Source organism: Diaphorina citri, unplaced genomic scaffold (assembly GCF_000475195.1).
Source record: "Diaphorina citri unplaced genomic scaffold, Diaci psyllid genome assembly version 1.1 scaffold298, whole genome shotgun sequence".
NCBI lineage: Eukaryota > Metazoa > Arthropoda > Insecta > Hemiptera > Psyllidae > Diaphorina > Diaphorina citri.
Window position 1 is genome coordinate 11,540 of NW_007377733.1, and position 11,915 is coordinate 23,454.

General features: G+C 35.5%; 1 protein-coding gene and 1 long non-coding RNA gene across 2 annotated transcripts in view; both read right to left on the minus strand.

Moving 5' to 3' along the window:
• Nucleotides 1-574: 574 nt before the first annotated feature.
• Nucleotides 575-1,636, minus strand: LOC113466593. The gene is made up of 2 exons (XR_003390945.1): nucleotides 1,337-1,636; nucleotides 575-714 (listed from the first exon to the last, which is right to left on the minus strand). It is a non-coding gene; the product is annotated as an uncharacterized LOC113466593 (long non-coding RNA).
• A 389-nt stretch (nucleotides 1,637-2,025) lies between these two features.
• The window catches only part of LOC103507218 (cyclic nucleotide-gated channel rod photoreceptor subunit alpha), a 23,945-nt gene continuing 14,055 nt past the window's right edge, over nucleotides 2,026-11,915 (minus strand). The window contains exons 10-13 of the mRNA XM_026822143.1: nucleotides 8,043-8,102; nucleotides 6,070-6,196; nucleotides 5,018-5,100; nucleotides 2,026-3,806 (exon numbers count right to left, since the gene is read on the minus strand). Of these exons, the coding sequence (XP_026677944.1) occupies nucleotides 3,454-3,806; nucleotides 5,018-5,100; nucleotides 6,070-6,196; nucleotides 8,043-8,102 (623 nt within the window). The 3' untranslated portion in view covers nucleotides 2,026-3,453. The remainder of the gene's footprint in view (nucleotides 3,807-5,017; nucleotides 5,101-6,069; nucleotides 6,197-8,042; nucleotides 8,103-11,915) is intronic.

The window sequence follows — 11,915 nt, forward strand, 5'->3', positions numbered from 1 at the left end:
GAAGTCAATGTTGCTTTACCTTTATCTCATAAAGGTAAGAGGTGTAAAGAAAAATGGGAATGGACAAAATTGTTAATTTTTTGGGAAGAAATTTTTCCAAGTACAAAAGAAAATTCAAATCAAACAAAGTACTTGTTTTAAAAAGAACCGCGCTTGTAAAAATAAATTTCAACCAATCAGAACACTGTTTATAATATTACAGAAATACCAACTGCAGAAATCAAAAGGATTTCTCTCGTTGCCTTAATTAATAGGAGAATTTGAATGGTGAAACAGAATTTTGAAAAAATGGCGCATAATCACTAACGGTCGATTAGTCTGATGAACCATATTGTTAGTGTTGGTGAAATCCACCATCTATCAAGTAGGTAAGTAGGTACCTCCAATTAACACCAAGTTGGTTGCATGGTCAGTGTAAGGATTAAATAAGGATTTGATACAATCTCTGTTTGATTTTCAGTACAATATTTTTTTCTATTACAACAGTTATAGTAAAGCTAAACTAGATTTTTTTCATACTTACATTTTGAGAGAACTCCTAACATCCACAAGAGCACAATAATAAATATTACTAGGGCAATGATTTTCTTTCTTTTCTTCATATTATTATCACCGAACTGACCCAAGCTATTGTATTTTATTTTCACACTGGGATGTGAGGTCATAATTGGACATGGAATTGTCTTCTTTCAGAATTGAAATGCATTACTCAGCCTGAAATGAAAAATACAATCATTAACCCTTGGGTTTTAAGTCTCAGATTCTTTTTTAATTAGATTTGTGTTCATTCATTTTGGGATATTCTTCTATGTTTAACACACCATAATTGGTTGTGCCTAGCTGATTGATCAAATAAATTAATAAATTCTTTTTTTTTATTGACATGTGATTTGAGCTCCTGTTTCTTACAATATTAACTCTTGGGTTTTATGTCTCGGATCCTTTTTTTATTAGATTTGTGTTCATTCATTTTGGGATATTCTTCTATGTTTAACACACCTTAATTGGTTGTGCCTAGCTGATTGATCAAATAAATTAATAAATTCTTTTTTTTTATTGACATGTGATTTGAGCTCCTGTTTCTTACAACATGAGACTGTGGACTTAGTATTATACTTTATAAAGGGTACTGAACCACTGAAGTAAGGTCTGGGAGTAGGTACAGGCCTACAAAACAAGTTCATGTTGTACCTATTGATCAATTACCTAGATTGGCCAACAGTGACAAACCTAATATGTTTTGAATTTTAAGAAGAAATAAGAAAACTTACAAAATAGGAACCTATCTCATTGATAACATCTCAAATCTTACAGATAAGCAAAGATACTAACTTACAAAGATGAGTTGGTGACTTGGTTGTGTGGAACTTGCAAGGTAGGGTGTTTCTATTACTGATTGAGAGCTGGTAGGTACTCCTAGATCATAAGGTGTTTGTTAATTATTCAGCTGAAGATAAAATAGGTGTTTTAAATTGAATAAATTAATTTATTTAATTTGATTTCAAAAGACAACAAAAAACACATTCCAGTAATAAGTAAGGATAAGGAACCAAACTGGCAGGTATGCACAACAGCTGTTTTTTGTTTACAAATTGCTAAGGCATTGTACAAAGACGTTTTGCGGGCATACACGCTGTTGCCAAATTTCCGCAAATAGAAGAACGCAGGGTAGCAGTCCAGAGGTAACGCGCTAGCTTGCCATGCAGAAGATCCCGGGTTCGATACCCACCATGGACAAAAATTTGCACTCGTATTTTTATTGAGAATACTTTTTAACGGGTTAATTTCTGGTCTTCTCGTGTCGACCCAGCACCTAAATGGGAAGAATAATTGTCTCTTATCGCTTATCGCCCATTTTATGAGGGACATAAATTATTTTATTATTAATAAATTTAGGTAGTTACCTACCCAGTTACTACGGGATGGGCATGCTACGACACAGACAATATGAGTCTAATATACGTAGCAAGCTTACCTACCTGGGTAATAATGGCAAATAAAAAACTCCAGCTTTACCTGTAGCACAATAAATACGTATGATTCAAAAATGAAATTTTCTTTATTTATTTATTTTTTTTTTTTCAATTTTTTTCTGTGGAAAAATATGAGAACACATTATTTTTATTAGAAAAATAAAATTAATGCTTTTAGCTTTTAGAATTTTGAAAGATTTAAAAAAGAATTGTGTGTAATCTCGTGTTAATCCCATGGGATACCTACCTAACCATATCGGGAACTTCGGGAAGGTAGGTACCTGGCGAAATATTTCTGGGCGTTTCTTTAGACGACAATGGAAAAACACTGTCACTCGACAAATCGAAACCTCACATAAAACTACCTACCCACAAATATATCCTGAGTTTGGATTCACACAGTTTCGAGGTCCGACCTGCATTCAACCTAGTTGACCCGGTATATAGTTAAAATTGGTTGAATTCGGAACTTTCGGGTAAGAAAGGTCATATTTTCCTTTCGCAAATTTCAGGTGGTATATAATAGTGAGGAATAGGAAAATGGTACAATGCCTGACAGTGTTCCATTTCCCATTTCCCCATCCTCCAGCCCCCATCATTATAATAGAATAGAATAGAATTGACCTTGGTTATCCTGCTGGGATAGGACTGAAAAAGTCCCTTTACCCCCGCAGTCTAACCAAGGTACCTACGTCTTACCTCCATGAAAATCGCGAAAGTTAAAAACGCGTAAATTCACGCATGTCAAACCTATTTGTAATGCTAGAAATTCAGACTTCTGAATTTATTTCATCCCAAAAGATGTGTCCCTAGGTCTTCTGGATCTCTAAAGGTCCCCTGTGGGTGTGGTACCACCAGAGCTACCACTACCCGAATGGTGATAGTGGGTAGATAGATATCTCGAGCCTCATTATAGCTCTACTTCATCCTTAAACGCCCTGACGTAATCGAAGATTAGGTAGGTTCCCTACACAAATACATTTTATTAATATTTTTTTTTTTATTTACCTATTTATTTTTTATACAAAATCATTGGTACATTTTTGGCTGGATCATTGAAATGTTGGCTATCCTAAATGAGCTAAGCACCAATTTCTGAAAATTTCACTGGAGGGGAAAAATCATCTCATTTTACTCATATAGCTCACAGGTGGTCGGTCGTAGGAAGAGTAAAATAATAAGGTACCTATTCTTGGTGCGTGAATATTTGAAGAAAGCTGGGAATGCTTGGAGGCCTTGGAGACTACGCCCTCTGACAAACTCATGAAACTGAAGATCCGGGGGTTAGATATTTTCTGTTCTTTTTTTTACACCTGAATTTGTATCTACGGGTTCATGCCTCCTCCTTCTTCTATTTATCAAATTCATTTGTTTATTTTACCTGTACACAGGTCTCCTAAGTTAATATATAATAAAGCTCCAATTCCGTAATTTGGCACACAGCTCATTCAGGACAACGAACATGGGAAAGTACATGTACTTAAATCATGCTCTCTCGATTTCTCTCCTCGTCCACACTGGACCCCACACTGCTTCCTCCACATATCTGCATCTCAATCTCCGCCAGCCTGTGCTCCACCTCCCACTGCTGCGTATTCAACTTCACATTCAACGTAGCGTTCTCCGTTTCCAACAGAATGAGCCGTTCCCGTAACCGTTTTATTTCCGCTATAAAGGCCTCTTGTGACATGGACGATTTCTCATCTCGGATGTCCTCTTCGAGCGTTTCGTTTGACTGTAATCGCTCCGTGTCGTCTGTCTTGTTGCCGTCCTCGTCACCAGACTTATCGCTTGTCGTCTCGGGTTTGCCGTCACCTTTCTGGATGTCGTGACCTACAGGAGACAGACATAGGAATATGATTAATGAGTGTGAAACATGTAGGGATGAGTGTACATATGTAGATAAGGGTGTTTAAGGAACATATTACCCTGATGGACAACGCCTGACATTTGCTAATAAGTCTAATAACTATGAACAGGACCGTGTGGGGTGAGCCATTTTTTCCCCTTCATCCATCATCCTGATACATCACTCGTTAGCGGAAAAAAAAGCTCACACCATGCGACTATTTATAATACGGTGACATTGGTGACCAGAATAATTCACATTAGGAAACTCTAAATTAATTTTGTCCATGTTCCGTTAAAATTTCGCACTTTCCATTTCCCACCTCGCGAAAGTTGTGACGTAATATTACAGAAGAAAAACTTTACGGAACCATTATAATAGTTATTCTGACGTCAAAATTTTGCGACATGTGAATGTTGTAAAGATGCTTTCAGGAATGCAGCCCTATTATTCTGGTAGGTATCTAGAGATACCAGACAGTAAACTCTTTTTTTTTTTTTTTTTTTTTTAAGAGGTTTGATAAGAGGAACTGTAACTGCTATGGTCTTAATCGTCCCGAAATTAACGTCCCCCAGCTAGAATAGAATATGAATATGTTTGTAAAATTGGGTCCTTTTTTTACTTTAATAACCCCAATGTCCCCGGGCGGTAATCGAACCCGCGGCCTAGCGCTTGCAAGGCAGACGCACTACCAACTAAGCTAACTAGGCTGTCAGTAAACTCTTTGAATTATTAATGGATGAAATAACGCTAAAACACACACTAATTCTACTCATAACAAAAACTGTACGTTTGATTGCCTCTAAAAGGCCGGAATGCAAAATGATACAAAAGTTTCTTTTCAAGACAAAATAAAAAGCAATTCAGGAATATTATTTATTGGACAAAAAAGAGAGGGGTTTAGGGGAAGTAAAACAAAAAAAGGTCATCAGAGTGCGTCAATTGAAACTGTTGAAGCTGGACATCACGACAGTTGAAATATTGTACCTACTCTTTGACGTAATTGAAGTATGGGGTATGAATTTGGGTTATAAATAAGTAAGGTATAAAAAGGTTCAAGTATAGGTATAAAAAGGTTTAAGTTTCTAGTAAAAATATTGTTAAAATGGTAAATAACGTAACGGGTTAACCCGATAAAGACCAAAAGAAATAGTGCATTCGAAGGATATCTAATCTGATGGGGGGTGGGTCTTACCCTCTCTTGCAGTTACGGTCGTATTATGGTCCGGTGAAGATCGTACTGATAGCGTAGATACAGTGGTTGCCCCGGCGTTTGACCTACAAATTTGAAATCGTCAACAAAACACAAGAGAAAAATCAGTTTCGTTTGGATTGTGCTTGAAAAGTGACGTGTGAGGAATGATTTTACAGTGTTTGGTGCTTTGAGGGAAACTATCACTACTTGTGCCCGTGGATCAAAATTTTTACCTCCATGAAATTTGTCTAACTAGGTATAATTTACACACAAATTCGTCTTAGAGTTATTCTACTAAACTAACTAAACAAAGATCAACCATGAAGATATTTGTGGTTGATAAATTTAATAACGATAACAATGAAGGTGCCCAGCTCATAAAGACCCAAGGAGACATTGAGAACAAAACTGGACTAAAATCTACGGTCGTTACAACCTAGTTCTGTAGAACGCTATGTCCTGGTAAAGAAAACAGTAAGGTCGAGTTTTACCAACTGGACTAAAATCTACGGTCGTTACAACCTAGTTCTGTAGAACGCTATGTCCTGGTAAAGAAAACAGTAAGGTCGAGTTTTACCATCGTGCGGATTGTCTCAGGATTGAGTTCAATCCGAGGTTGACCTGGCTATTAAGTATAGGGATATCCTAGTTTCATATCAATCCCGATTTGGTGACCCCCAGCATTTTATTTGTCACAAAAGATCTAACCAGGTCGCAGTGACAAAGGCCGTTTACTAAAGCCAATCGCCCTACATATACCAATATAACCCCAGCATAAATGCCTAAACTGTACGAGTGTTGCACCTATGGGTAATGTGTAGGTAAGCTCTTGGAATAGGAAATGCATGTACCTGCAAGAGGGGCTGTAATGGGAACTCCTCTTGGTGGGATCTTTCATTTGTCACAAAAGATCTAACCAGGTCGCAGTGACAAAGGCCGTTTACTAAAGCCGATATCCCTACATATACCAATATAACCCCAGCATAAATGGCTAAACTGTACGAGTGTTGGGTAATGTGTAGGTAAGCTCTTGGAATAGGAAATGCATGTACCTGCAAGAGGGGCTGTAATGGGAACTCCTCTTGGTGGGATCTTTCGGGGAGATCCACATATCTTCTAAAGGCACTTTTCCTTTGCTCTCTATGAGGGCTGGTGTAGATTGACTCCTACTTGAAACAACTAAAAATTAAAAAAAAAGTAGCATGTCAAGCAGTGTACTTGTTTTCAGTTGCTGAAGATGTTAGCTAACGCCCTTGTGAGGTACTCGGGCATCCTAGGCAATTGGTACTCGTATTATCTACATAACGTGACTTGGAAGTAATAGGCCGCCCTCTCTAACTTTGGTATTGCTTGGAATGTTGTGGCGAAATATGCATTTTCCTTTGCAGTTAATACAAAAATCCTCGCTTTTCAATATTTCAGCGAGCTTCAACAATTCAAGTTCAAACTTTTTAGAGTAGGTATGTAGATGAAATAGGTATTATCTAAAAATTGGTAATTTTATATCCTAAGCTGTTCAAAAGTTAGAGGGGGCGAGACGTTATTCTGGGATGAATAGTAAATGTTTTGTCCCAGAGTGAATCCCAATTTGAGCTTGGGAGTTTGGAGTACCTACTATGAAAACACACAGTCTGCAAATTTGGCGTCAACAAAAAAGAAAGAAATCAGATTTATTCTGCTATGCCGTGCTCTTTGCTTTACAGAATCGGAATCTATGGAATTAAAAAAAAAAAAAAAATGAAATCAGATTTTTCTCTCCGGATATGTAGAAAAGATGCTCAGCGCTCTGATAGAGTAACAGATAAAATTTGTAAATGAAGCACCCCGGCAGCATAGTGTGTATCATACTAAGCTTGCACGCCGGAAGTACCAATGTTCCATTCCCGATAGAGTCGAAGCTTTTTTAGCGCTCTGTGTGGATTTCTCGTTGAATTCTGTCTCCTAAGGCGAATTTTAAAGCTTCTAAATATTCCGATTCTTAAAAGCAATGTTTCACAATTAAATATAGCAACCAGATTCAAAATGTTGCTACAGAAGAGAACGTCCTTCTCATAAAAAGCACAGAAACACATCAAACAATTGTCAAACACTAAAATCCATCAAACTAGTTGATGGTCTTTTGGCAAACAACTGGTATGCAGCAGATGTAGATATAGATTTGAGCCAAAAGTTCAAAATCAGAGAACCAAAAAGAACACAAACATAATACCTTAGGTAAGCACATGGTTCTGAAAAGACACAAAAGCTGATAACACACAAAACTTCTTACCAATATTTCATGCTTAATATTGAATACCTAGCTGTGGTACACAATGAACCCCATTTTTTATATGTTTTATTGGTATTCTGGTATCAAACGAACACTTCAGAATCTAAACCTGACTATTGCAAAATTAGGTTGTATCAAAATTAGGATTTAGAATTAAAGCGTGTATTAAACCCAATAATAGACCATTTTGTTATGTTAGCCAAATTTTGTAATATGGAACTGCAGACAATTTTTTTTTTCTAGATACCTAAATGTGAGTACCAGGGGGGAAACACATCCTCTGAATGCTGTCTGGTTCTAAAAGTACCTGATACTAATATGGTCCTCGCATTCCTGAATTAAATTTGTACCTGTAGTAAAATAAAATAGCGCGGTTATTTCAAATCACATAAAGCGCATTTCCTATAATACTCATGCATTCAATAATGCCACCTCAGTTTACAGACGAAAGTTGTAAGAATTTAAGTGAATTTAAGTAGGTACCTAATCAGCGAATCAGCAACGATCGATGGAAAAAAAATCAAAGTTCAATCAAAATTTTAAACCAAAATTAAGGGCCTTAAAATCCCAACTTTTTAGAGGCCCTTTGGAAACTCGTCTGTGAATTAAGGCGACATGAATTTGAACCAAAGCTAATCTTAATTGTATAATCATCTTGATTTCAACACAACAAATACCAAAATAAAAAGGTTTAACTTATCAAACCAAAGCACACAAAAACCAAAAAAGAACACAGAGGTATTTTGAAATAAGTACCAGGTCGGAGAGCCTTTGCACTAGAGGCAAAGAGAGCACTTTTCAGTTTGTCAGGTATATCTAGAAGCATACACAAAAATCAGTTTGTTTCGTGTGTATTTTTCGTCAGTAAACTCTCAAAAGTTTCTTCTTTCAAGAAGCTAACTGTAGAAGGACGTACCTTTCTTTTCAGATTTTTAAATTCGAACAATTGACCTCTTTCCTTCGTTAATGGTAAACAGGAGTTCCAAAAAATTTTCTATTCACCAAACATGGATTCCATCATAAAAAGGGAATAAAATTCCAAAGCTGGAGGACTGAACAACAAGAAAGGGAATTGGTGGGTAAAGAATTTTAATTTTTAGTAAAGATTAAAAGAAGGAAATGAAGAGTCTAGAACAGCCATTCAATGAAACTTCACTTTACCAAGTCCAAATAAATTAGATAGTAGCTAATTAATTAGAAGAGAAATGAGTAGATAGATAGTGGAATACATTAAATAGATATACAAAAAACAAGAGACAATAGAAAAGTGTACTTAAAATAAATAAAGGGTGAATAAAAGAACAATAAAAATTCGAGAAAAAAATGTATTGCAAAACTTCACATACGTAATTGTCTCTTTAGATCAGTCTTTTTGCTGGCACAACAGGTGGTTAAAGATCACTTTTTTGAATGAAGTAAGTTATTTAAACTTAATTAATTCAAATGTGACCTTACCACCCGGGTTTGGACAAAGGATTTTCAAATAATATCTGGATGAGATGAGTTCCGGAAATATATTTACCAAGATTTTTACCTGCAGTGCCCATATTCAATATGCTGATCTCACCAAAATACGATCCTGCTCGCAGTGTAGCCAGGACGGTTTTACCGTTGTCAGCTACAACTTGGAGTCGACCCCTATTTACAATGTACATTTCTTTACCAACTTCACCTGAAATAAACAACAATATATTAATGTGATTTCTCAATATTTAGCCTTAAGATACCATGTTGTAATATGCTGTAAGTAAAACATGGTATCTTAAGGCTAAATATTGAGAAATCACATTGATTGATCTCAGGTACCATAAGCTTTGTACAAAACAATACAACAATATATTCTGATAAATAATAGTAGGTATAAATAGGTACCTACTAAAAAATCACAAAAAAAAAGAAAAAAAAAATCTGGTGTGAACATCACACGACTTTCCTTATCCTATTGAATGATGCTTATTTGAGTGTTCTTTTACCATGTATAAATATGCAAATACCTGGGTGTGAGTCTGGACAAAGCCATGAGTTTTACACCACATTTTGAATATGTATACTAGAAAGTGGCATATTTCTATTTAACAAAACTCAAATGGATGAACTTCAGATTCTGCAAAACAAATGTCTATAGTGTTTGTGTTGGTGAAATCTGCCATTTGAATTGCAACAGGAACCCCTTACAGAACACATATTGTAGATATGTTGAATTGTCTTGGTATTCTCAACGTCAGGGATACTTAATATCCTGGTGCAAGCCTAGTGTGATACCCACTCAGCCACGGAGGTTGCTAGGGCCTATGATACATATTTGCTACTAACATGGGCCCTTCTTGAAGGGAATAATTGAATTAACCTTCTACCTTCCTAGGCGCCTACTACTTTGGAATTCGGGCCAACGATAGCAAATTCATAATCCACCCGGCTTATCAGATAATGCTGAAATATGAGCTACTACTAAATAGATATTTCAATTTGCCTAGGTGTCCAAGTTCTGATTCCATAGACTAGACGGAGCCGAATGGTTTGCCAGTGTCAGGTTTTTATACGGGGTGTTTCAAGCAAAATAGATTCGAATTTCAGGAAGCTGAAGAAGTTTAGGACTTTTTCAGGAGGGAAAGATATCAAGGCTTTTGAATTTCCTTGATAGAAATTTTGGGAAGTGATAACTTGTATGAGCCTAAAGGGAATGTTGCATTTTTAGGTGTGTCCACACATAGTCGACCAGATGTCGATTGACATCGATTGAATCGTCCACACTGCCTCGACAACATAGATTCACCTCGTTGATCGACCATGTTTGGACACACCTTTAGATTTACACAAAAATCGATTATTATTATTATTATTATTATTATTTTTTTTTTTTGACAATCCGGTTCAAAAAATCCAGTTCATCCTGTAAGATAGGAGAACAATATTGACTACTGGCTATATTTAGAGATGAAGGGAATCTGCAGTGGGATCGAGAGGATTATCAGGTCGCCTCAGAACACGCGAATTTTTTCTCTCAAGGTAAGAATTTCTCAGCATTTTTCTTCGGGATTCTATTTTTAATTACATTTCCCCTCCCTCCGTCTTTTCTTCTTCTTATAATGAATTATTTTGTTCGTTTTCGTTGAAAATAAATTAAAATGGGGTTCTTTTCAGCGGGAAAAAATATTCAAATTAATGTTTCCAAAGATGGGAGCTATAGTCGGGTTTTGCTATGTAGTTTAATTTTAATTAATACCTTTTTTAAAGACCATCTCGTGTCTCATTGGTGGAATATGACTGCATTTGGTATCTACCTACCTATTCTACCAATCAGATAAAAGATAGTCGTTTTTAGACTTAGATGAAAAGTTAAACTAGCTATGGCCTTGGGTCGGATTAGCAACTGTGGACTTGAACTCTAACATACTGGGGTACATGAATGGATTAGTTCAATGGGGCTGCTTGATTTTTCCCGTTATTTAAATGTTTAATCCTATTTAAATTACTAACAAAGAATAATGGGACCTTCACTTTTCTAAAACTTTTTGCAATTTTTTGTGAGCTATCAATATTATTTAAAATTGCAGAAAACACTGGACCAAATTATTTAAAGACATAAAGCGGAATAAATTTCTAAACACTTAGATACTGATTGATACCATGCTGAGATGCTGTTTCCTAAACATAAAAATGACAGTAAAGAAAGGGAAGTAGCAATTTACAATATTGTTTCATGCAATAGGTATGAAGTTATAAGAAGAGTAATAATTTCAAAGAATAAAATACGTAAAAGTGATATAAAAATATTGAGAACAGAATTTCACGGTCCAACTTATTGTTTTTTGAAGCAAAATCAAAAAATCCTGACATTGTGCATATTTCTTTGTGAGCATATTTCATCGTGTTTTTTTTTTTTTTTTTTTTTTTTTTTTTTTTTTTTTTTTGGTGATTTTTTTTTTTAAAAATTTAAATCCCTCTTCCCTTTTTTTTTTTTTTTTTTTTTTTTATAGGTAACTTGATTTTTGAAAACTTAAATACCTCATCCTCTGTATCCGGATATTTTCGACTACCTATGAAGCACTAAAATATTATTTCACCTTTAGCCAACACCTGCAAAGTGTTTAGAGCCTAGGACGTTTTTGATTTTACTAACTAGACAGAGCCCTTGGGTGATGGCTTTTTGGAAGTCATTAATACCACCTACCTACTTCAAACATAAATTATTTTGGGAAAATGAAAGAAATTTTACACCCAGCCATAGAAGGATACACTATGATACCTACATATTCGTATTTAAAGCGGCCTTATAAAAAAAAAAAAAAAAAAAAAAAAAAAAAAAACAAAAAAAATTTAAAAAGGCCTTAAAAAAAAAAAAAAAAAAAAAAAAAAAAAAAATCGACCAAACAGTATCAGAATTATACTGATTTCAATTCCATTCTAGCTGTAACCATTCTGTCTGAAGAGTATGCTGTGTCATTTTGGCAACCCAAGCTTTAGGCAGTCCTTCAATAAATTTTATTGACGTTTTCTCTCTCCACTACTGGTTGGTCGATTTTGGTAATTTTGAGCACCATAGGTGCAGATTTTATGCAATAGAATCAAGTCAAGATGAAGGAAAATATTAGCTACTAAATAGAAATATTGACGAAATAGGTAGATTCA